This window comes from Poecilia mexicana, unplaced genomic scaffold (genome assembly GCF_051168715.1).
Source record: "Poecilia mexicana isolate PSO_F unplaced genomic scaffold, ASM5116871v1 scaffold_18, whole genome shotgun sequence".
NCBI classification, from domain to species: Eukaryota; Metazoa; Chordata; class Actinopteri; order Cyprinodontiformes; family Poeciliidae; genus Poecilia; species Poecilia mexicana.
The window spans coordinates 19,184,150-19,208,040 of record NW_028263387.1 but is presented as its reverse complement, the minus strand read 5'-3'; the positions used below and the strand labels follow the sequence as shown (position 1 = coordinate 19,208,040).

The 23,891-nt window shown below is 35.3% G+C and overlaps 4 protein-coding genes and 4 long non-coding RNA genes across 17 annotated transcripts; 4 read left to right on the top strand and 4 right to left on the bottom strand.

Moving 5' to 3' along the window:
• Positions 1-11: 11 nt before the first annotated feature.
• Positions 12-4,993, bottom strand: LOC148154130 (uncharacterized). Of its 3 annotated transcripts, none has more exons than XM_088015851.1 (5): positions 4,840-4,993; positions 4,422-4,539; positions 4,245-4,298; positions 3,493-3,668; positions 12-180 (listed from the first exon to the last, which is right to left on the bottom strand). In XM_088015851.1, the coding sequence occupies exons 2-4, from the start codon at positions 4,530-4,532 to the stop codon at positions 3,504-3,506; spliced, it is 330 nt and encodes a 109-aa protein (XP_087871977.1). In that variant the 5' UTR covers positions 4,533-4,539; positions 4,840-4,993; the 3' UTR covers positions 12-180; positions 3,493-3,503. The 3 variants fall into 3 exon arrangements, with proteins under 3 accessions (XP_087871977.1, XP_087871978.1, XP_087871976.1); XM_088015852.1 differs by lacking the exon at positions 12-180 and adding an exon at positions 468-770; XM_088015850.1 differs by lacking the exon at positions 12-180 and having other exon boundaries at positions 2,999-3,668.
• A 1,515-nt stretch (positions 4,994-6,508) lies between these two features.
• LOC148154129 (uncharacterized) lies at positions 6,509-10,954 on the top strand. 3 transcript variants are annotated; one of them, XR_015766166.1, is made up of 5 exons: positions 6,509-6,624; positions 6,750-6,883; positions 7,202-7,255; positions 7,423-9,519; positions 9,610-9,758. XR_015766166.1 is itself a non-coding variant. In XM_088015903.1 (4 exons), the coding sequence occupies exons 2-4, from the start codon at positions 9,630-9,632 to the stop codon at positions 10,502-10,504; spliced, it is 432 nt and encodes a 143-aa protein (XP_087872029.1). In that variant the 5' UTR covers positions 9,402-9,519; positions 9,610-9,629; the 3' UTR covers positions 10,505-10,954. The 3 variants fall into 3 exon arrangements, 1 of the variants encoding a protein (XP_087872029.1); XR_015766167.1 differs by having other exon boundaries at positions 6,561-6,624; positions 6,727-6,883; XM_088015903.1 differs by lacking the exons at positions 6,509-6,624; positions 6,750-6,883; positions 7,202-7,255 and adding exons at positions 10,057-10,110; positions 10,256-10,954 and having other exon boundaries at positions 9,402-9,519.
• Positions 10,955-12,244: 1,290 nt separating this feature from the next.
• LOC106907804 (uncharacterized) lies at positions 12,245-13,797 on the top strand. Of its 2 annotated transcripts, none has more exons than XR_001415678.2 (6): positions 12,245-12,368; positions 12,492-12,601; positions 12,713-12,769; positions 12,877-12,954; positions 13,060-13,113; positions 13,193-13,797. It is a non-coding gene; the product is annotated as an uncharacterized LOC106907804 (long non-coding RNA). The 2 variants fall into 2 exon arrangements; XR_015766147.1 differs by having other exon boundaries at positions 12,246-12,368; positions 12,718-12,769.
• Positions 13,798-14,899: 1,102 nt separating this feature from the next.
• LOC106913529 (uncharacterized) lies at positions 14,900-16,063 on the bottom strand. The gene is made up of 4 exons (XR_001417307.2): positions 16,028-16,063; positions 15,744-15,891; positions 15,547-15,600; positions 14,900-15,455 (listed from the first exon to the last, which is right to left on the bottom strand). It is a non-coding gene; the product is annotated as an uncharacterized LOC106913529 (long non-coding RNA).
• An 81-nt stretch (positions 16,064-16,144) lies between these two features.
• LOC106907806 (uncharacterized) lies at positions 16,145-18,345 on the top strand. 5 transcript variants are annotated; one of them, XM_088015365.1, is made up of 6 exons: positions 16,145-16,427; positions 17,038-17,176; positions 17,277-17,327; positions 17,427-17,504; positions 17,618-17,671; positions 17,778-18,345. In XM_088015365.1, the coding sequence occupies exons 1-6, from the start codon at positions 16,378-16,380 to the stop codon at positions 18,012-18,014; spliced, it is 609 nt and encodes a 202-aa protein (XP_087871491.1). In that variant the 5' UTR covers positions 16,145-16,377; the 3' UTR covers positions 18,015-18,345. The 5 variants fall into 5 exon arrangements, 4 of the variants coding, with proteins under 4 accessions (XP_087871491.1, XP_087871492.1, XP_087871494.1 ...); XM_088015366.1 differs by having other exon boundaries at positions 16,147-16,504; positions 17,052-17,176; XM_088015368.1 differs by having other exon boundaries at positions 16,157-16,427; positions 17,052-17,176.
• A 234-nt stretch (positions 18,346-18,579) lies between these two features.
• LOC148154128 (uncharacterized) lies at positions 18,580-19,728 on the bottom strand. Its single transcript, XR_015766032.1, has 4 exons — positions 19,661-19,728; positions 19,379-19,514; positions 19,205-19,258; positions 18,580-19,122 (listed from the first exon to the last, which is right to left on the bottom strand). It is a non-coding gene; the product is annotated as an uncharacterized LOC148154128 (long non-coding RNA).
• A 171-nt stretch (positions 19,729-19,899) lies between these two features.
• Positions 19,900-21,548, top strand: LOC106907803 (uncharacterized). Its single transcript, XR_015766029.1, has 5 exons — positions 19,900-20,033; positions 20,600-20,692; positions 20,791-20,893; positions 21,039-21,092; positions 21,177-21,548. It is a non-coding gene; the product is annotated as an uncharacterized LOC106907803 (long non-coding RNA).
• A 278-nt stretch (positions 21,549-21,826) lies between these two features.
• LOC148154127 (uncharacterized) lies at positions 21,827-23,849 on the bottom strand. Its single transcript, XM_088015361.1, has 6 exons — positions 23,665-23,849; positions 23,464-23,588; positions 23,295-23,348; positions 23,056-23,133; positions 22,505-22,558; positions 21,827-22,429 (listed from the first exon to the last, which is right to left on the bottom strand). Exons 2-6 carry the CDS (start codon positions 23,581-23,583, stop codon positions 22,154-22,156), a joined length of 582 nt encoding a protein of 193 aa, XP_087871487.1. The 5' UTR covers positions 23,584-23,588; positions 23,665-23,849; the 3' UTR covers positions 21,827-22,153.
• Positions 23,850-23,891: the final 42 nt, after the last annotated feature.

Genomic DNA, 23,891 nt, shown 5'->3' with positions numbered 1-23,891 from the left:
CACTGTGCCTCAGTATATGTTTATCTGTCTGATAGACTCTCACTCTGTCACTTACAGTCTAAAGACATATCTAGTGGACCTGTGGAAAAGGTCAATGTTTGAATGACGTCACCAGCTGTCCTGTGGTGTGTTGGTATCCGGTCTAAGCCTCCATAAGTTCCTTTAGTTTCATTCTGATGCCTGCAGTGGAAAATTTGTGGTTATGGTCATGCGACAAAAATGCCCATAGTTATAGTTTCTGTGAAAAACTAAACAATGTCAGAAATACTGAATGCCATATTTTAACATCGTAACATTAATGGCAATTATTCTGCGAAAAACAACAAATAATTAAACCTTTTTGATCTTTGCTTTAAATTAGTGTCTTAAAGTGCATGGAACCAGTTTTTGCGACCAGTTCTTTTCAAGGCAACACTGCCATCTGGTGGTTATTGTAACCAGTCAGTGCACATGTCGCTTCTTCTAAATTCCCATTCATTTTTTTAGATACTGTAACAGAATAAATAAAGAGCACTCTGTACTTTTACTCCAGATTTTCATGAGAGCATAACTTGAAACATTATTGAAAATGAAAGCTGACTGGTCTGTGATGCTGTTGGTAGGTCCCAGTGGAGAAAGTCCCTGTTTACGTCAAAGCTTTATCGCATGCCACAGTCGTTGTTTATAGCAGAAGCTAAAGGAAAACAGTTTAAAACTGAAACTGCTGAGACGTCGTTCATTTATTTGCTCTCATTTTAGCACCAGCTCCTCTTTTCAAAAGCAGATGGGATCTGTAACAGTTCATTTTAAATTCAGATCATTTCAATTAATTTATTAAATACAAATTCAGTTTCAGATGTGTATACAACTCAACTGATACTTACTGTAAAATAATCAACCACAGAATCAGAATAAGCATTATTGGCCAAGATTGTGGGCACCAATGAGGAATTTGACCTGAGTTTTTAAGCGCACACAGTGTACAGGCATAAATATAAATAAGTATAAATATATTGCATACATTTTATTTCAATTAAAATAAGAATGAAGGAGCAATAAAGTACAAAGAAATCAAAGGAAACAAAAATGAACTCAAAAAAAACAACCCAATTTTCTGATGAGATAGAGAAAAAGTAATTTAAGTTATTAGATTATTTAAAAAGTTGTCTTGTTAAGTAAAGTACAATTTCAAACTGTGTACCAAATCTATGTGCTACATTTACACCATGTTTATTTTCAGTTTTAGAAAGTAGACACGCAGCACACAGAACCTGAGGAGATACGATGATGTGTAAAAGTCTTGAACTGATTCTCATCTCTACAGCTTTGGCTTATGGCAGTGTTGTGTTCAAGACCACCCAACCCGAGACCAAGACAAGACCAAGACCAGAGTGTATCGAGACCGAGACAAGACCAAGACTTTTAGGGTCCGAGACCAAGTCAAGACCAAGACCGAGGGAAGTCGAGACCGAGTCGAGACCAAGACCAGCGGCCCACGCTATATGATACAATAAAATGTAAAATATGATCGAAATTGCTTCTCAAAATAATCTGAAAGATCCATATTACCATAAAACACCTAGATATTAAATACTTAATACATTTTACCAATATTAAATATTCCATTTCTGTGCTAAAAAGTGTGATGGTCTCGTGCCATCCCAAAAAACATAACGCCCTGGGCATTTGCCCATATTGCTCATATAAGAAACCACCACTGTCTGCACCATTAAACATAGCAATTGAGGGAATGCCCTGACGGTAAATAACGCTCAACTATGAACACTGACCAAGGAGCAACAAGCAAGAAGTAACCAAACAGAAGGCGCTCATCGTGACTGTTTTCACTCTCTATCCCAGTACATGAAGCCAGGTAGTCTGACACCATGGCAGACATTACAGCTGCCACTTTGAACAAAAACAATCAAAGAGCAATGTGCATGCTCTGCGTGCTCTTTTGTTCTTGTTTTAGTTATTTGTTAAATTAAATATTAACGTACATAATAAAATAAAATAATGATGCTGTGTACACAGAGCATTACAAGAACAAAGAATGGGTGTTCTGTCAGGTCAGATCACGGTGTTCTGTCAGATCAGCATATGTTGTCAGATAGTCATACCTTAGCTCAGACATGCATACGCTGTCATTACCATATGATTTTATTTAATCAGCAACATAGAATCATGATGTAGATCGTCATACACTTTGTTATTAACAGTTGTATGGCATCCTGACTTAGCGGTTAAGTGAGTTTTACATGAGCGTGTGTTGTAGCTGACTCTAGCTGCAGCCAGACCTGCTTTAAATACACTTTGAAACCATGACAACACATGTATATCTATATAGTTATCATTGAAAACAATTTAATGACTTATGTTCATCATAACTTGCTGCGTATGGTGAACTGACAACTCCTCTGACGGTCGGATTTCTTAATGCTTAATGCATGTTTGCTATCCTGACAGCGTATGGCTATCTGATAGAACAACGGCTCTCAGTGACACTCCAGTCCTATCTAATAAGTAAAGAGCCGTGGAGAAGAATCGACTGTTTCTGAATGTCACCTCACTATATTGCAGACTTTTGGACATAGCGTTGTCCCATATATGCGACAAGTCAGTCAACATCTCCGCACAATAATTCAGCACAGTGAGTGATAACATTTTTCATCACAATGCTTATGTGTCTCTGTACAGCTAGCTTTGCTAACATCACATTAACGGACTTACCTTCTTTGAGCTACTTTTCTAAGTGACGAAAAAAGTTAGACGTCCCCACCGTCTGTGAAAGCGAAGCGCTGCTGAGTTAGCTGTGGCCATCGGATTTCTTACTATTTATGCAGCGCTATTATATTACTGACGATTAGACAAACATTTTCTGCCGCCGAGAGGAAACCACTGCGCATGTCCTGCAGCGCCGCGTGCGAGTGAAAGGTGGGGAGGGGAGGAGGAGGGAGAGTGAAAGGTGGGGAAGGTGGGGGGAGTAACAGAAACACGTAGTTGCTTGGATTTTAATTGGTGCGTTTTGCATCCACTGAAAACAAAGATGTTAACAAATAAACTGGACAGTATGCTGCACGTTTAGTGATATTTTCACAGTTGCGGTCTTGACTGGTCTTGAAATAAAATGCCGAGTCCTCAGTGCCCGAGACCGAGACAAGACCGAGACCAAATGCGGTCGAGTCCGAGACGAGACCGAGACCATCAAAAAATGGTCTTAAGACCGGTCTTAAGACCAAGACCAACTTCGAGTACCACAACACTGGCTTATGGCTTCATGTGTTTTGAAAGTATCTGCTCATGTTGCAACACATGGAGCAGAGGCAGGACGGGCGCTAGTCCACATGCGAGTCATTCACTCAGGGTCTGTTACCCACTTCAGTCTCTGCCTTGTTTCGAATAAAGGAACAGAGAAAAGATTATACTCTTGTGGTAACTTCAAAGTCGTGTATCGATCCTTCTTCATCCTGCACACACGTTCATTTGTCAAGTAAACATTCATTTCAAGCTCACCCCTTTTGTCGTCAACGACAACGGTCCTTCTTCCCCACGGAAACCTTTGGATGGACTGGAGGACGACCGTCAGGAAGGTTATGATCGTATCTCTTCATCAGTGCTTTCACTGGATTCATGTCGACGCCGTCATCAGCTGGATCCAGTGGCGTCCTGAACTCAGACTGGTGAGGTCTCTGATGAAGATGGAAAGGAAAAAAAGAAAAATTAGTTGTGCTGAATATTTTGAATATATTTCCAATGAGGCTTGTTTATCAGATCAAACTTCAAGCAAAACTTAAATACCTTTGACATAATTTACATAATTGATATAATATCCTAATCTTTAATGTTGGGTTCACTAGCTGTAAATAGAAAATAATTACGGTCAGAGGACATAAATAATCTTCATAATGTTACTGTAAAGTTACCTAAATAAAGGGAGTTTTATATTTCAAGGGTTAATTTTAAGGATTGTAGATTTAAAAATAGAGAATAAACATTTTGTATTTCTCAGAATTGTTTTTATTTCTGAAATGTTGTGGGGTTGACATTTTTCCAGGAGGTTCACATTTATTTAAAAAAAAAAACATTTTTTTGGTGCTTTAAGTCATATTTACATTTTCTTAGAAATCAACATGTGGGTTTTTATTTGCAGTAAGTTATAATAATCTGAAAGGCTATAAATAAATACCCAAAAAAACATATCTGACTTTCACCTTTCGAACTGCTGAATTCGCCTGTTCTGTTTTAATAATTGTTTGTTCGCTCACCTTCAGCTTCTCAAGATCTTCTCTTGTTTTCTGGCACAGTTTCTGCAACGCTGTCTGCGAATTCACAGTGAAAAGCGAAACTTAGTCACACTTAAACCGTGTACAGGTGATGTCACAACAAAATCATTCTACAAATGCTGCAGTACATCACTTTCTAACTAATTCTCAATAATTTACCATGCATTCGTGTCCAGAATGGGAGTTTGTGAAGCAGATGAGATCCAACTGAAGGAAAATTAGGAACAGGATGGTTGTGGTTCCAGTCGCTCTTCCAACACCGGTCATCATTGTTATTCTGAGAAAAGGAAGCGTTAAACCTGATGCCATATTTTCCCTTATTTTGACTTTGTAACATAATGTTCTTTGCTGGTTTATTGTTTTATTTCATGTGAAACACTTTGAATTTCCCTGTTGATGAAAAGGTTTGTTTCTCATAAACTTCCTCGCCCTGATAGTCGACGTCAAAATCAACCAACGTGTTACATCCACATGGTAAGAACTGAGAACTGATGGGAAATTTACTTAACTTGGTTTATGCCTAAATATAAACAGAAATCTGCTTGAATTCAATAAAAATAAAAGTTCAAGGTCTTACCTGGTGTATTAAAAGGAGGAGCTGCTGTTCAGGAGAAAACTGAAGAAGGAAGTGGGAAAATGAAGCACAATAAATACTTTAAATACTCCTCAGGTTACCTGAGTCTTAACAACATTATCTTTAAAACAGTTTCTGTTTCATTTCTTCTGCAGAAACTCAGTGACGCACAATAATGTGACCAAGCCTTCCACCACACATTCCCATTTTTCTTCTTTGTTTACAAGTTACTGTCTACAAAAATTAAAGTGTGCCCCAACGGCCAGTGCGACACGCTTGGAGGAAAAAGAGGGAAGCTGGCAATCTTATGTTGTGTTGATGTTTTTGCTGTAGCAGGGACTGATTTAAATCACCTTCCAAATAGACAGTAATCCTGCTGACAAAGATTTTATAAGGACTCACAGAAAATATTTGACTGATCTGGAAAGGTGTGTGTAAGGATGACAGCCATCAAACACTGGCCTGTCTGGACTAATGGGTCTGAAATTACAGAGAACATTTTGGGGTTTTAAAAAAATGCAATTTCACCAAAAAATACTGCAGAAATACAGAATATAGTTTTCAAGACTGAAGATGATGTCAACACAGCAAACGTTATGTGCATTTCCAGACAGACTGAGTGTATATAATATGCCATTGCATGTATATATATATATATATATATATATATATATATATATATATATATATATATATATATATATATATATGTGTGTGTGTGTGTGTGTGTGTGCATATGTATGTTTTTTGACACATAAAACAAAGGGTTACCGATTAAAAGCAATTGACATGTAACATAGACATATAGAAAAAAAAATATTTCTTAATTTTCTGACATGGTAAGAAACTACTTGACACAAGCTTTAAAAATGTTGATGGTATAAATCTGTTATCATTTATCAGAAGGTAACAATATATTTACGTCAGCAGCAGATCGAGTCTGCGTCACCTGCACCTCTTTCTGTTTCACAATTGTCACATTGTTTTCGTAACTTGTAAACCATGTAAGGACGTGAAACCACATGACACAAAGGCTTTTACAAGTTTTAAAGAGTTTTGTTGCAGTTGTATTTCAAGGTACTTCCCAACATGTTCTTGTAAACATTTCCTTGATTGTTTTATGCCCTTTGTATCACGTCTAAAGATTATATTACATATTTTTATTTTAGAAGGTAAAATTATCCACTAAAAAAAAAAAAATCTCTCTTCACACTGCCATCTACTGGTTGTTGTAACAAGTGCGTGCACAGCTCTCTTGATCTAAAGTCTCACCATTGTTTCATGTTTTCCCCTCAAAACAATGCAGTGAGCTCAACATGAGCATCTTCCTCAGTTTACAGGCTGCAAACATAAAACTGGATCCTCATCCTGCCTAGTTTTTCACACTGGAAGTTTAGATAAGTTGCTATTTTCGTAGCCATTTCTTTTCTGGGAAAGGAAAACGTAAGGATATCTGAATAAATATTTCTTGACAACATGACAAAAGCTAAGATATGGATTTAAAACTGCTTTATGTGCATTTATTATCAGAAATTCCTTTATTATTTTGTTATCTATTTATTTATTTATTTGCACAGCCTTGCCAGCCAAAAACATGGAGCACACTGAATAACTTGACGCAATATTGAAAATGAAAGGTGACTGGTGAGTGATGTCATTGTTGGTGTTTGCATAACAATATCATCACATGCCACAGTCATAGTTTATAGCAGAAATGAAAGAAAATCTGCTGAGGCATCGTTCATTTCTCTGTGTTCGCCTTTAACAGCTCCTCTTCTCAAACAGCAGGTAAGATCTGTAACGTTTTTAATTCAGATAACTTTAATTATTTTATTAAAAACTGACAGCTTTCAGGTTTAACTCGTACCTAAGAGAGTAACATTATTTTAGAGTCGTGGTTGTCTTGATTCCAGGAATCATGGCCTCAGCAGGTTTACCTGAAAGTGGACGTCTGGCCGGACTCAGACCCACAGAAGGATTGTTCCTCATTCTCTCTGTCCTGGTTCTGGTTTCGGTCACCAACTCAATGATGAGCAAAGATTACCTGGTAAATCATTTCGACTTTAATTTTCTTTTAGATCTAAAATAATTAATTTCCACCTTTAAAGTGGAGGTTTTAAAATTTGCAATTAGAGTTAAAATAAAAAGTGCATTTTTGCTTTAGTTTTGGTTTTAAGGTCTGGAAATTGGCTTATTTGAATAAGAAATATATACTTTTATGATCTCCAAGTTCTTTGCAAATTATTTCTTTCTATTTATCTGTTTTTAATTTCATAATCACTAAGGAAACAATGAGCTCCGGCTCTCTGATGTGCTGTTACAATGCTGCTCATCTCATATAAACCCTCATTTCTGAACATTTCAGACAATAATTCAGGAATATTATGAGGGTGGACTGATGGATGCAGCTGACAAGAAGGTGAATTAACCAAAGATCTTCTTCCATCATTTATTTAGTTTATTTTTAAATAATGATAAAATGCACAATCGCTGGAGAAAAGTTAAAACTTGTAAGGACACAGATTTGATGGTATGCAACCACTGGATAGACGATTTAATACATATATTGTTTTTTCCTCTTAAAAGAAAGAGTTTGAGAACCAGCTGACCGTCGCCTCGCAGGTCTTTGAAGAAGAGATGGAGAAGTTTCATCCCATGTTGAATCAAGTGAAAGCTGCAACTGCGAACTCTACATCTCTGAAGGGACTCCTGAGCTCCATCACCAACCTCTTAGTCAAGAAAAGGAAAGACTTTGCTAAGGGTAAAAAGGCACATCAGGAGGAAATTGATGATATTTGGAACTTCGTAAAAGCCGTGCATTATGGTGAAGATTTGCTGTAACAGCGGTAAAATCTATTAAAGCTGATCGGTTTCTGAGCTCTCTTGTTTTTTTGTAAGCAAGGAAATGAACTGAGTGAAGAGACACTGATTGTAGAAATTGTGTTTGATTCTGCTCAAGTGATCTGTTTTTTGTCAATCATGTTTTTCTGCACTGATGTGTAAATTTGAACTTTTATTTTTTTGCTTAAATTTGTGAATTTAGCAGTTCGTAATTTGTTCTAATGCCAAACTGCAGCTCTGAATTACCTTTGTGTTTAATTTGTTTATTTTTGGTGAACTTCTTTTCTGCTTTTAAGGTCTCAAAAACTGAGCCGCATCTATCTGGTCAGGATTTGTACTTTTAACGTTTTGAGTTTAAGCAACATAAAAATGCAACATTATTAATGTGAATTTCTTTGATGCCACAAAAGAGTTGTTGATAACAGAACAAAAGTTCTTCCCAGATAATCTTTCCTGCAGAAGAAAAATAGCAATACTGATCACGATACAATGATCTACAAACTGGAGCTGATGGGATTTATTTATTAAATTTATGAGATATATTTAAATATGATTTTAGACATAAAAGAGGTTAACCAGCATGCATACTGAATGATTTTGAGTAATTGTGGAGCACCAGCATTCACGTCCAGATTTTGTCGAATCACAGCCTGAACATTATTGGTTTATTGGGATTTTATGAGATGTAACAAGTCGAATAAAGAGAATAACTTTGAAGAGGAAAGATGATGCATTGTTTGAAAAGGAGTGTCAATCTTTGATGCAGCTACCAGATATATCTTCGTCTTCCCGTTATCACCTCTTAACAGGAAGCTGTCATTTTTGGGAAACATGCCAACACGATTTACCGTAACTAAACCCTGGGAATTAGTTTTTATTCTGCAAAAGAGAAAGTGGTGCAGGCCGCACTGAGCAGATCTGCTGTTGAGGTTTTTATGGGTTTTTTTCTACTACTTAGGCCTTCTGCCAAAGACAACAGAGAACGTGTTCTCCCTAAAAGTCCCAAACTCGTTTCCAAAGTTAGACGTAAATCCAAAAGGTGTAAAACAAAGAAATAAGTCGAGCTTACTGGAACATCTGTAAGTACCTTGGGGAAGTACCTTGAAACAAAGCTGTAATAAAAATCTCATAAAAGTTCTTGTCAAGAGGTTTCTTATCCATCCATCCAGTATCATACACCCTTGTTTGTAATGGAGTAGGGAGGGATGCTGGTGCCAATCTCCAGCAGTCAATGGACGATAAGTGGGGCAAGACGAGACGAGAAACAAGTCATAAAGATAAAGATAATCTATTGGTCTCCCATAGGAGACATTTGTCTACAAAGCAGGGGTGCAGTACAATAAAAATAAAAATACATAAAAGTAACACCAATACAAATATCAGATCCACATAACCATCTCATTTCCATACAATTATTTTTCTGAAATTAATTGTTAACTAATATGCCAGTTGATTACAATGATAACCTTCTTTCATGTGTTAATATTTGCTTTAAGCCGTATATAAGCATCTCTGAGGTGCAATGCTCATGAAGGTGTCGATTGAATTTTTGCATGAAAAAACTGAATGTTCCACATTTTGAATATATTAACTTGAAAACAATAAAGAAAAAAGGTGCAAATGTGTGTTTGGAGGTTTTGTAGCCAGACTGTTGTGGTTTTTATCACAGCTTCATCATGAGGTACCATTTGCTTTGCAGCAAAATTGAAAGAGAAACTACGTCAAAGTGAAACTCTAGAGACAGTTTATAAGCTTCAGGTAACCTGAGGAGTATTATAAGAATTGAACGGGCGTCATTTTGTCACCTATTGAGTTTCAGCTCCTCTTTTCTCTACACTTCAGGTAAGACCAATGACTCTCTTCTAATTAAGACAGATTTCAGTTTTCTTTGAGGTAATAACCAAATTAAGTGAAATTCTTATGATTTCCTAGGTTGTTTTCTCACTGCCATCATGACCGGATCAGCTTCATGTGGAAACAGAGGATTGTTTGGTGTCAGACCGACCAAAGGACTGCTCTTCATCGTCACTCTGCTGGGTCTAGTTTGTGTAGCCAACTCTCTGATTGACACAAAGCACCTGGTAAAGTGTTTTCCTGACATATTCAGCTTTATTTTGTTTATATATATTAACTTAAATTAGGCCTGAGACAAATCAAGTTAGTAATTTAACCAAAACATTGTGGACAATAGAAAGACTTTGCATCGCTCTGCAGTTTAATCTGTTTTATTTACAGTAGGAATGTTGTTTTCACTGCGCAGTTATTATTACCACTTAAATTCCAAAACATAACTTAGTTGTGGCCTTTATATTGTTAAAAATGTTTTTGCAGCTCTCATCCTCTAACATACAGCTCTTTTTTTCTTTTTACACATTTCAGAAAATAATTCAGGAATACTATGAGGGCGGGTTGGAGGATGCAGCTGACAAGAAGGTGAGTCACAGATTTGGTATGAAAAGCTTTTTATGACACCTTTATTAATAATTTCAGAAGTATAAATCATGACAAAGTTTGTGTACTACATAAACGCGCTCTACAGAGATCTAATAAAAGTTTCTCTTCTGTTTTCCCCCAAAAGAAAGAATTTGAGAACTGGATTAAAGTTCTCTCCATCACCTTTGAGGAAGAACTTGAGGAGTTTCATCCCACGTTGAAGGAGCTGAAAGCTGCAACTGCAAACTCTACATCCCTACAAGGACTCTCACGTGCCGTCACAGATTTCTTAGTCAAAGAAAGAAAAGACTTTGCTGAAGGTGTGAAGGCATATCAGAAAGAAATTGACGATATCTGGAGTTTCATTAAAGCTCAGGAGTACGGTGAGGATTAGCTGCAGCTCGTCTTTGTGGCAGATATTTGGTGTTTAAGTTTCTCCTCTCTTTATTGTCTGAGCAGATTTTTTTTTTCATATTTATTATCTAAAGTTATAACTGAACCAATTTTTTGTGAATGCAAACACCTTTGACAGCCTGTGTGTATCTGACGATTGATTCCAGTCAATCACTCCACAGCACTATTGATTCTTTTGAAAAGCCACTTAAAGCACTTTCATTAATTTTGCTTCCTGCACTTGATGGTAGTTTAGCTAATTTGATATGATGATTTTGTCTTTTTTAATGATGCTTTTCATTCATAATTTATTTTAAGAAATTCATTTTGTTGTTTCATAAGAAGTTTGTGATTCTCTTCTGTTAAAATTCCCATATAGATAAACTTTACATACCAACTTGTTTCATGCTTGAGTATTTTAGAAACCCTTAATAAAACTGATTTAAAACTCTGTCTTGCCTATTTTACTAATACATGTCTATAGCTCCACTATTGATTGTATGAATTCGGAAAAAAAAAATTCACACACCAAAAAAGAAGTACAGGGTTATGAAAAATATAAATAAAACTCCTGAGTATTTCCTGCAGCAGCTCAGAAGGTGGCAGTGTTGGTTTTGATTCACAGAAATGTCTTTGGCTCTGAGAGAGTCATATTTCCATGTTTACATATTTAACTGAGGCATAAAGTCCTGAAGCTGAAGCCACTGTTGGAATATTAAACTGAATCCTATTCAGCACCTGACTGATGTAGATTTGTAATTATTTTTTTCACATAACTGAAGAAAATCAGATGATCAATAGAGTCTTAATTGATCTCTGGTCCTGCACCCAGTATTTATCAGAACTTTACCCCATTTGAAGGTTCATATTAAAATTCAGATATTTTAAATGTGTCAGAAATATAGAAGAGAAATGGAGGAAGAGAAAAACTAATTAGAGCCAATGGAAAGTTTCCACATTCCTTGTGCTGTTTATTTTTTTGCAATTTATTTTTATTGCTTCTTTTTTCAAATGTATTACTTAAAGAGAGGATTATTCAAAAATAAATCTGGGGCTTCAAACCTTGATTCCAAAGTCTACTATGCTTTAGATCAGGGGTCACCAACTCCAGTCCTCCTGCAACTTTTAGATTCACCTCTGCTCCAAAATGTCTGAATTCCCTCACCAGCATTCATTCCTCTCTGCAATAGGCTGGAAACGAGCAGTTTATTTGATCCAGGTGTGTTTGAGCAGAGACGCATCTAAAAGTTACAGGATGGTAGCCCTGGAGAACTGGAGTTGGTGACCCCTGCTTTAGAGTGTGAAAAAAACTTTTATATACATTTTTTGTTTTGCTGTGTGCATCTAAAGGATAATTGCATCCTTCAATGAGAAAGAATTACTGTAACTGTTTGTGTTCACCATAACATCACAACAGAAATCAAAAATAAATGTTGTATTTGTTTATTAGTCTTTCTCAGTTGTGTGCCTGTTATTTTTGCACTTTACCGTTTGACTGTGAAATTGTTGCTTACCTTCCTTATTACTTACGATATTTCTTCCTAATGACGGTTGTCCAACAAAACACGTTAAGAAGTAATTAAATGCAATTCCTGTTTACACCTGGCTAGCAGCCTTTTTAACCAGGTTTTAGTTTTTCTTTCACTTTTGATCCTGGTTCTTACATGAACTGGATCATTTACTGTCAACATGAATAATGTAACCAAATCGGTTGTGGCTGTCAGTAAACGTTTCTCTTCCTTGTAGGTTTTTTTCTATTTTCTCATGTTACGACCCATGTGACTTGAACCTTTGCTTTCAGTTTTAAAACCAGCGGCACTGTTTTCTCCTGTCATCTGTTCAGTCCATCTTTGATTCACCCGCAGGTAAGATTTCTAAGACTGGAAAGTTATCCATTTTAATTAGGTTTTAAAAGAATTCATTTTATTTCAATTTGTAATTAAATCCACCACGATTTGTGGCTTTTCTCTTGATTGATTCAACGGCAGAAATCATGGCAGAAGCAGGACGTAGAAGACTCAACAAAAACCTTTTCCAAATTGTTGCCCTGCTGTTTCTAGTCCACATCGGACAGTCGCTGGTTTTTGGAGATTATCGGGTAAACTGGCTTTTTGTGGAAAGATTTAAACATGTTCAAATCTGTATTTGGTTCGTGTACAATAACTTCATTATTTTACTGGCTAAATCTTTTGTCTGTTTTCCTTGGAAGCTTAGGAACGAGTTCGTGAAAGGCTGGAAGGAACTAAAAACAGTGGTCATACAGCTGGTAAGTTTCTTTTTTGCTCACATTTGTGTGACAAATTTTTCACATTAAATTAACAACAAACAGAAATCAAATGTCTGCGAATAAAGTTTTTTTTTCTTTTTAATTAGACAGAAGTCCGAAGTGGCACTAAATCTATCTTAGCACCTTTGGAAGAAGCGAAGTCTGCGGTAAACAAGAATCGTCTTGTGAGTAATATTATGGTTTTATTTTGTAGAAGGTTAACTACAGTATTTTCTGAACACACTGTCTTACAGTTTTCAAATCTATATTCTTTCTCTGGTTAATTACAGGAAATATTTCATCAATATCTTCAAGAAGCTGTAGATAAAGTAAACAGACAGAAGGTGGGTCAGTCTACCCTTCAGAATACTCTGATGTTAGTTATTTGTAAGAGGTTAACAAAATATTTACAATTGTTTTTAGGTAAAAAAAATGTCTGATGTTACGTTGGAGATGCAACAACTTCGTGAGATCCTAGATGATCCTGAAGTGCTACAAAAGTCACCATTTATTCATTCATTGGTCAGAAGGTTAATTAAAGCCATAGAGGAACGTCTTGAAGTGTACAGGACTTATTTAGAGTTAAAGAAAGACGCCTTCAATGGAAATTTAGAGGACACTGACGCAGAACTGACACATACTTTGAATAAAATCAAGTCCTGGAAGAAAATGTACGATCTTTTTGAAATTTTACCAATCTTGTTTTTTTGCGCGTTAGCACTTTATTGGACAGGTTCCTGCATCTGTTCTTGTATATTTTCATACTTATAAATTGTTTCACAATGAACTGACGTTCTGTACCTGCTGAAAAGTTTAACTTTTATTGAACTTTGAACGATTTAGGCCTGGGGACAACAGGAGAAGGTTGAGCTTGTGTCTGTTGAACCATTTTTATGTTGATTCGGTCATAAAACTTTAATCACTGAAGGACCACTAAACTACATTTTCATGTTTCCTGGCAGAGGTCACTATTTATTTTACAAGATGTGGTGCCATGTTCACAAAAATAAAGATGACGATTAATGTGCTCTTTTGTGGAGTCTGATTATTTTTTACTTTATTCATATTTTTACTCTATTAAATTTCTTATTAAATTTCTTATTGCCTCCCAGCCTCACTACTGAATATTCTCCATCAACTGTTAAGCTTATTAACTGCAATGGTTTCCATACTGGTTTACGTTACCTTCACATGCTTTACCTTTGATTTTCTAAATTACAACTCAACATTTTATCCATCAGAATTTCAATTTTGACTAACTGATCAATAAGTAAGAAAGGTTGTTTTGTTTTATAATGTTATGTTTGTTTTCAGTCATCTAATATAATGCTTTACAAAATGTAACTTATTTCCAATATGATTTTAAGCCAATTTTATTTTGCTGTTTCTTATAGTTTTGATTGAGTTTTTATTATTATTATTATTATTATTATTATTGTTATTATTATTGTTATTATTATTATTATTATTATTATTATTATTATTATTATTATTATTATTATTATTGTTGTTGTTATTAGTTTTCTATTTTATTATTGAGGCATATTATATATAACTGGGGTAAATTAATAAATGCCATTCAACTGTAACAGAAACACGTTTCACATCACTTCATAAATAACAACAGAATAAAAACATACAAAAAAAAAATACAATTGAACTCTGAACTAAAAATGTAATATTAGTCTGTAGAGTCCCTGCACCTGTTACTGAGTGGCTTTACTTAGTAAAACTTATTCAAAAAGTGCAGTAACAATTTCTCATTGGTTATTCACAAACAAGTATTCAATTAGAAATATCAGACATTCTAAGTATGGAGACTGTAATAAACTTTCATTCATTTTTTAAAAAAGAACAGGAGACTTAAGGTTCCCTGACTTTTCACTGAAGCCTCAAACCATTACTCAACTCCTTGTCACTTAAAGTAAACCTACATAAAAAGTCTGAACTTTACGTTTGCTACAAAACTGTTCTTTTTGATTTGATAAACTCATGTTCAGCAGAGTGAAGCTCATTATTTAAAAAAAACAAAAAAACAAAAAACAAAACATGTTTAACATTTTTAATGTGGTTTTATGAAAAATTAGTTTTGTTTGTTTGGCCTCACAATTCAAGAAATCACTGCAGAAGAATAATTGGTTTTACTTTTATTTAATCAGTCAATCGCTCACACCAACACTCAGCAACTGTACTGGACGTTTAGACACATCTCATTCAAAATGCACTTCAGCTTAGGAAGGACTAACAGGCTATAGATGCAGAAATAAATGAACGTCAGCAGATTTTTTGATTTTAGCAGAAGTATTTTATAAAACAAAAAAAAAGAAAAGAAAAAAGAAACAGCAAAGAAGATGAATATTTCTGGGTAAGTAGGATTCCTAGATATACAGGTTCTGGAACCATGATACACATTTTACAGGTCAACATGCTTCTCTGCTAAGTTTACTACAAAAGTCTCTATATATGCGAGAGTTTCTTCATATTGGTTGACTTGTTTGGCTTCATTCTGAAACTTTTCTTTCATAAAAGCTTGTCTTGTTGCCAGGAATCTTCTAATGTCCGCTAATTCTTTATTGGGAAATCCATAACTTAACAACCAATTAAGAATTTCACTCTCAATGTTTAGAATATCCATAGATTCTTCGAGGAATAAAGAGAGGAGGACCATGTCCAACTTGTTGCTAAGCTGAAACAAACAAAAATTCAAATATGTGATTAAATGAGTTTATTGTGCATTCCACGACTTTATAAAGATATGTGTTGTGTATTATATTTACTTTTCTTATTGCTGCATCTTCTCGTAGCGTCTGAATATTTTCCTTAATTTTTTGCTGAAAATCCAGAGAGGAAAGATACAAACATTTACAACGTGTTACAGAGGAAATAAAATAACTAGGGACAAAACAATGCATATATATTATAAACTTTTTAAAGCTACAATTTTCCACTCATTTAAAAATAAGAACAAACATACCAGTGCCTTCTTGCTTATCAATGAACTTGCAGGACAGAGCAGGATGAGCAGAGCAATCATGACGACAAAGTTTTTATATTTCCTGAGCCCAACCTCTCCTCTGCTTCTGAACGAGGACGACGCTGTCATCACGGCTCTGAGGTTTCTTCTGAAACAAAAATGTTTATATTTACTTAACGGAGAGTAAGGTCAGAGGTAAGGCATTTATGTTATGATATTTCCTGTTGCAGATAGTATGTGACAAAAGTTTTGTACCAGTTTGTTAAATGGGAGTTTAATCATACCTTGTGTTGGAGAGAGAGAGAGAGAGAGAGCTGCTCTACTGGTGACAGAAATGAAAGGAAGGACAATAAATGCTTTAGATATACTTGGATTGTCACACACACACACACACACACACACACACCCACCCATATCACGTGATTGGATGATATTCAGCACAGTTCTGCTCTTTGAAGTTTCACTTTAAAGGGACAACGCGCTAAATCCACATATGAAAAACACAAAAAGAAGAAAAAATTAAACTGAGAACTAGAAAACAGAAACGTATCCAAATTACATTAAGATGTTTATGTAGCTGGAGTACATTTGACATTTCTTGGCTTTGAAACAAACTGGAGCACCGGCTCAGGATATGCAGATCAAACAAATGCTGACAGAAGGTACTGGAACTTGTCAGTGCAGGTAAAGTACAAACGCTGCAGGATGTGAAATGTTTGTGTCAGAGCTCTACAATAATTGCTCCTCTGCTCTTTGTGTGGGTAAGAAATTCTTTAATTTTTGGTTGTTGTGTGGATCCTCAAAATTTATGTTTTGTATTTGTGTCTTATTGGTTGTCAAACTAAATCAATCTTCAAGTGTCTGGTTATGAAGGCTTTAATGCTTTTTATAGTCCTGCTTTCTGTTTAATTTGGCTGAATAAACTGTTTTTATTTTCTCTAAGTCTTGAATGGCCTGTAGACTAAACAAACTGACAGCGTGTCTGTCTGACAAACTAACAAAGTAACTACTTTTATATATAGCCAGTCATGTGACCGAGCTGGATGCAAGTATCAGATGTGTTTTTCTTGCTCGCAGTTCCTCCCTTTATTAGAACTCACATGCTTTCAATTTTAAAAACGCCTCTGTTGTGTTGTGTTCTCCTATTATTCATTCAGTCCATCTTTGATTCACCCACAGGTAGAATCTTTAAATCTGGAAAGTCATCAATTTTAATTAAGTTTTAAAAACCTGAATTTTTTTATTATTATTATTGAATCCATCACAGTTTGTGGGTTTTCTTGACTTCTTAAAGTATTTCAATCCCAGAAATAATGGCTGAAGCAGGACAAAGACTGGAGGCTCTGAGCTTCAACAAAAACCTTTTCCGAATCGTTTCACTGCTGATTCTGGTTCACGTCGGACTGTCACAGGATTTTCAAACTGAGCAACTGGTAAAATGACTTTTACATGTTCTTACATGTTGAGGACCATGTTTAGCACCTAGATAGTTGTAAATGAGTAATTACTGTACTGTTTTCTTGTAAATTCTAGCACAAGATTATGAATGGCATGAAGAAAACAAGAGAAGGAGTCAGACTCCTTGTAAGTCTTTTTGCTTACATGCTCTCTAAAAAATTCTCTATATTACATGGAAAGCAAACAGACCTCAACTGTCTACTGATAAAGTTATTTTTTCATTAGATGGAAAGTGAAACTGGTACTGAATTTATGTTACCGCTTTTGGATGAAGCAAACTTTGTGGCAAACAAGAAGCAGCTTGTAAGTAATTTGGTTTTATTTTGTCAAAAGTTAAAACAATGACAACAGTATTTCCTAAACACACAATATCTAACCAGTTTTCATTTCCACATTTTTCCTCTTGTTAATTACAGAACATATTTCAGGAGTATCTTCAGGAAGCTGTGGATGAAGCATACAGACAGAAGGTGGGTCAGTCTGCCTTTATATCACTCAGATATTAGCTGTTTCTAAGAGATTAATAAAATATTTTAAAACTGAAACTATCTAAATGTTTGATTTTTAATCCTACAGGTAGAAAAAAAAGCTGAAACTACAGTATATGGAGAACTGTTTCATATGATGGTCCTAGAATATTTTGCTAAAAAGCAGCAAGTGGAAACTCCATCAAATCCACTGCTGGGCAGACTGGACCAAGTGTTTGAGATACTTAGGAATTACTTGCAGCTGAAGAAAAGCGTATACACAGGGGAGACAAAGGAAACAGAGACCAAACTGGAGTATGCGTTGAAGAATTTAAAATCAAAATAAAACATTCATTTCTTGTTGGAGTGATGATGATTCTCCTGTTTCTGTTGCTTTGCGTAGTAGCAGTGTATAAGGTATGTTACCGGATATTTACTTGGATAATAGGAATATTTTAAGGTAAATGCACATGGAGAACTTGAATGTTTTCGGTCTGGGAAGATTGTTTGTGTCTGTTAAACTGTTTTTCTTTTTTTTTTTACTTATTCATATACCTTTAATCAATGCTCTGTTTCAAGCCTGAATTATCAAATTGTGTTTTTCTGGGAGAGGTCATTATTTTTGTTGCCATGCCAACCGCATTTCAAAAAAATAATAAAAATGATGCTTGATGTGATTTTTATGGTGTTTCTTTCTTCTTATATTTTAACTTTCTGAGTCCATAACTGCAATAAGTCATGAATTTTAAAGTATGAAGTGTAATCTAGGGTTTTATTGAAGATCAGAAGAACGTTGCAGGTCTCATTCATTCATTCATTCATTTATATTCTCCCCCATGAGGGTGAAAATGTGCTCATTAAATACATGTGTAACTCCCAAGAGGGTTTGAATAAAATCACTGAAAAAGGAGTGTTGCTTATACTTTTATTTCATCAATAACTGCATTACAGCATCTCATTTAAAATCTATTTCAGCATAAGAATTATTTACCAGTTTATCGAGGTCTTTTTATTATAGCTCACCTCTTTTTTTATTGTTCTTTAAAAAGCAATAAAACTGATTCAGACATTTTATCAGAACCGTTTTCTTAAACACAACAAATAGACACCAGGTAGATTTATAGCTCTGGGTAATTAGGTCTCCCAGGGATAAATGTTCTGGAACCATGATACACATTTTACAACTCATCATGCTCCTCCGCTAAGTTTGCTACAAATGTCTCCAAACGCGCCAGTTTGTCTTCATATTGCTTCACTTGTTTGGCTTCATTCTGAAACTTTTTTTGCATAACATCCTGGCTGTCCACCAGGTATCTCTTCAGGTCCTTTAGTTGTTCAATGAGAAACGGAAACGTTGGTAACGGACTCTTAAGAAGTTCAGCTGAAAGGTCTGTAACATGTGCAGCTTCTTCAAGGAACAAAGTCAGCAGCGCCGCGTCCACCTTGTTGTCAAGCTGAAACAAACAAACAAAACAATTAAGTAATAGCGACACTCCATGATTTTATAGTTTTATACTGTTTTGGTTTTTTTCTTACTTTTCTCATCGCTGCGTCTTCTTGTAGATTCTGAATATTTTCATTCATTTTTTGCTGAAAATCAGGAGAGGAAAGATACAAACATTTATAATGGAAGTAAGGGGGAAAAAACAACAATTATAAACGTTTTAAATCTATGATTTTCCTCTAATTTAAAAATAAGAACAAACATACCAGTTCCTTCTTGCTTATCAATGAACTTGCAGGACAGAGCAGGATGAGCAGAGTAATCATGAAGACAAAATCTTTATATTTTCTTAGCCCAACCACTCCTCTGCTTCTGAACGAGGACGACGCTGTCATCATGGCTCTGAAATGTAAAACAAAAATATTTAAAAATATATGTATTTGACAGAGAGTCAGGTCAGACGTAAGACATTTATGTTATATTTCCTGTTGCAGAGAATATGTGACAAAAGTTTTGTGCCAGTTTGTTAAATGGGAGTTTAATCATACCTTGTGTAGGAGAAAGAGAGAGAGCTGCTCTACTGGTGACAGAAATGAAAGGAAGGACAATAAATGCTTTAAATATACTGCATATCACACACCCATAGCACGTGATTGGATCACAGCACAGTTCTGCTCGTTTCAGTTTCACTTTAAAGTGACAACATTACTTAATCCACACATGAAAAACACAAAAAGAAGAAAAAAGTAAACTGAGGCAGCTAGAAAACAGAAAGTTATCCAAATGTTGTTTTGGTAACTGGAGCATATTTGAAATTTTACAGAAACTAAATTTTTGGCTTTGCAAACAAACTGAAGCACCGACTCAGGAAACGCAGCTCAGAAAAATGTTTACAGAAGGTGGTGGTACCTGTCAGTGCAGGTAAAGAATGAACGCTGCAGGATGTGTCATGTTTGTCAGATATCTACAATAATTGTTCCTCTGCCTGTGTGTGCAGTAAAAACAAAATAACAGCAAATGAAAATGTAGTTCTTAGAAGCTGGAATGCTAAGAGCTATTGTATTAATAGTGCATTTATAGAGGAGGCAACTTAAACTGAACATGAGAGGCATGTGGAAACGTAAAAATGTCTTTTTCTGGTGTTGCTAAGGTTCATTTTGCTTTGGTTTTAAACAGCAGGACTAACTTTGCCACCATTATTTACAGAACGATTAATGCATGCATGTGCAATATTAGTGCAAGATTCCCTTTCACTCCATGTCTTTTAGCATTTCACCAACTTGAACCATTTTAAAAGTCATCATACGCTTCATAGGTTAACATCAGCAAACATCAGGTTTTTTTTTTAAGTCTGCAAAAAGCAAAAACGTCAAAATCCTATTGAAGAACGTACGTGCCAGTAAATGTAAGCAAATATAATAAACAAGAAAAACAGCCACGGGTTTCTGTTTCACGTTTGTGATGCTTCCTTTGTTTCATTTTCACAGAGGACGAGCAGCTGAGCGGACAGGTCTGCCACATCAAGGCGAGGAAAGGAACCTTTAATGAATCAACAGCATAGCTTCTCAAACTGCAAAAAGGTACGATAAACATTAAATATGTATTTGTGTTTGTAACGGTTTCTTTTATCATTCAGCATTTCAACTGAAACACTGATGGCAGCTGATCTCTGATCTAGAAGCAGATCGATGGCTGTCTTAAGAGTTAAAGCCGTTTTCCTCGTGTTCGTTCTGCTGACTCTGCTCTGCCCTGCAAGTTCTTGGATTGACGACGACGAGCTGGTAAACTTTTTTTTAATTAAAATAAACAAGCAATTTGAAATAGATTTTGATGTGAAACAAATCTTTAACACATACTTTGTTGGTTTGTTGTGTTAAATCTTCTACTTTGATTTTAAATGTGTCTTAATAATCATTCAATTTGCAGAAAGTTATAAGAAGAGACATTCAGAAACTGCAACGTGATGCTGCCAGGAGAAAAGTAAGTAAAACAACTTTAAAAAAAAATCAGCACTTTTAATGTTACCTTGTTTAAAATGCTGCTATGTTTTTATTTTTCATGCAGGCAATTAACACAGTTGACCTTAATTTCATTCCTGGGATCGTAGATGATGTCACACAGATAATGGACAGTTTGGTGGAAATGCTGAGGGGAACTGTGCCAAATTTTTTGCTAAAAATCATAAAAGAGATAATCGACTTCCTGGAGGAAATGAAAGGTTTTGCTGTTAAAGAGCTGCTGAATCAAGCTGCAAATATCAAGAACAGCACAGAGAAGCTGACACAACTGGAAACTATTGTGACAAACCTAGCAGAGAAAAAACACATGTAATATGTTCTTATTCTGTCTCTGCTCTGTCTTACTGAAGTGATTTCTCTTTTATAAACTCATCCTGTATTCTTGACAATTACCAACAATAAATTCTGTCTAAGTCCAGTTTCATGTTTCTTTTTCTCCACACTTCAACAATCCTAATGCAACAATAAATCACTAAACCACACAAGCTGCTTACATATTGAGATGCCGGTTAAAAGATCTACAGTTACTTTCTCAAAACGGTGCGATACAATGAGTTACATTTAAATAATGGAGAAAAGTTCATGAAATGAAGCAGAGTTAAAGTGGTGAAAAATTAGTACCGTTTACAAAAAAAAAAAAAAAAAGTTATTCAGAAAAACAGTTTTCAGATTACAGGATGGAGGGACACAGAGTAAAAAAAAAAGTAATTTATTTGCTTCTTTTCCCAAAACATCCTGAATGTTGCACAAGTCTTAATACAGCATTTATACATTAGAACAAAGAAGAAATGACTTCCAAACAATCCATGTTGTTTTTATTTAGGGTTTTAACTCATCTACCTACACAGTGAATCATTAGTTAAAGAACATCAAACAGTTAAAAACAAAGAAAAAAGTTTTAAAATCTAGAAATGTTATATCTTCAAGCATCAAGTTGTAAAATATTCTGTTATTTTTAAATTAACTTAAACATGATTTACTCAGTAAAACATAAAGCCAGTCTAACCAGAGGACAGGAAGCTGTCACAGCTCATCATGTAGATCCTGTTGGGATTTTAAAATGTCTGAAATGTGATCCAGAGTTTCTTCAGTGTGCGTTGCTCCTTCAGCAAAGGCCCGCTGTCTCAGCTCTAAGAAGGCCTTCACTCTTCTCATGGCGCGCTCCACCACTACCACCAGTCGTCTTGCTGCTGGATCTGTTTTTGATCCCCGTTTCACGATTTCCAGACTGGGATTCAGCTCCTTTATCTTGTCATTGAACTGGTCAATAGAGGCTGCAATTCTGTACTTCATTTCAGTCTGTAGGAAGACAAAAGAAGTCGGATGGTTTTACACTAAGTAGTCTGGTAGCATCACGAAGCTAACATAACCCACCTCTTGTTCAAACGCTTCGTTCACCGCTTTCCTGAGGGTCTGCTTGAATACCTCCTGAAATTTACCAGAGAAAGAATATTTGAGATAATGCATAAAAAAATAACTTACATTGGTGTAACAAACCCTGTTTACAGTTAGTAAGAATAAGGAATTTGGAAAGAACTGAGACTAAACAGTTGTAAATCATATATACAGACATAAAACAACAATAAATAATATAGTTCTTATACAGAAACGAGCCACCAGGGTTATTATTCAGCCTAGTTACTTTTATACAAATCCAATGTTTATTTAATCAGATCATGATGATAAAATATTATGATTTGGTTCATTACAAAACAATGCAAGTTACAAAGCAACACATTTTTTTTTAAAAAAGGAAAAAAGGTATTTTGCTGTCTGACTCAATTTATGGAAAGTTGAAAGGATGGAGAGTGTTTAAAAGTTTTCAAATAAAATGTTTTAATGAGTGAATCAAATCAAATCTAAGCATGAGTGGCCACTGATCAGAAAGAAGATTCACAAAATGTACACATGACTTTCGTATTTACCAGCTCTTCCTCGGTTTTCAGTGACCTCGCATCATCCAGAAGTCGAGAGAGAGTTTCAAGCCTACTTTGTTCTTCTTTCTGACGGTACAAAATAAAACATTTAAAATTGCAGAAATGATTTTTCTGCTGCTGTTGGTGCACTAGTTTATGGACATTTCACTTCATATCACATTAAAACACATGATTAAAGCACATGATGGAAACATAGCCAACATGTGAACAAAAGAAAAAAGACCCACGTTCATCTTCACTGATTCCTCTAACAACGATTTTAAACTTTCCTTCAACATGTCCTGAAATGAGCAAAAACAAGTCAACTGATGAATTTGCATCCAGACATGATGCTTGAAGAAACATAATGTGCATTTAGACATTATGGGTTTGAAAGAAAATTAAAAGGCTGTTTACCACTGGGTTGTTAAATATGAGTAACTTTCCGATGTAAAGGAGAGACAGCAGAGTCAGGATGAGGAACAGATATTTGATGACTCTCATAACAGTCCATCGTCTGCCTGCAGCTTCTGCCATGATTTCTGTTAAAATAATCAATTATCTTAAAAAAGTCAAGTTTAAAATTGAACTAAAGTTTTGCAGCTTTAATGATCTTACCTTTCGTTAGGTGGCTGAAAATACGTCGTCCAGCATAGATGTCAAGATGCAAACAGCTCTGGCTGCTCTGGTTTTATCCGTTCTCCTGTAAAAAACGTCTAATTTTCCATTTAAATGAACTATTTATTTCAATTTAACTAATAAAACAGTGCATCATTCCTCTGTCTCATTCTGTTCAGGATTGTTGGAGAGCTCAGCTCACACGCTGACACACACTACCAGTCAAG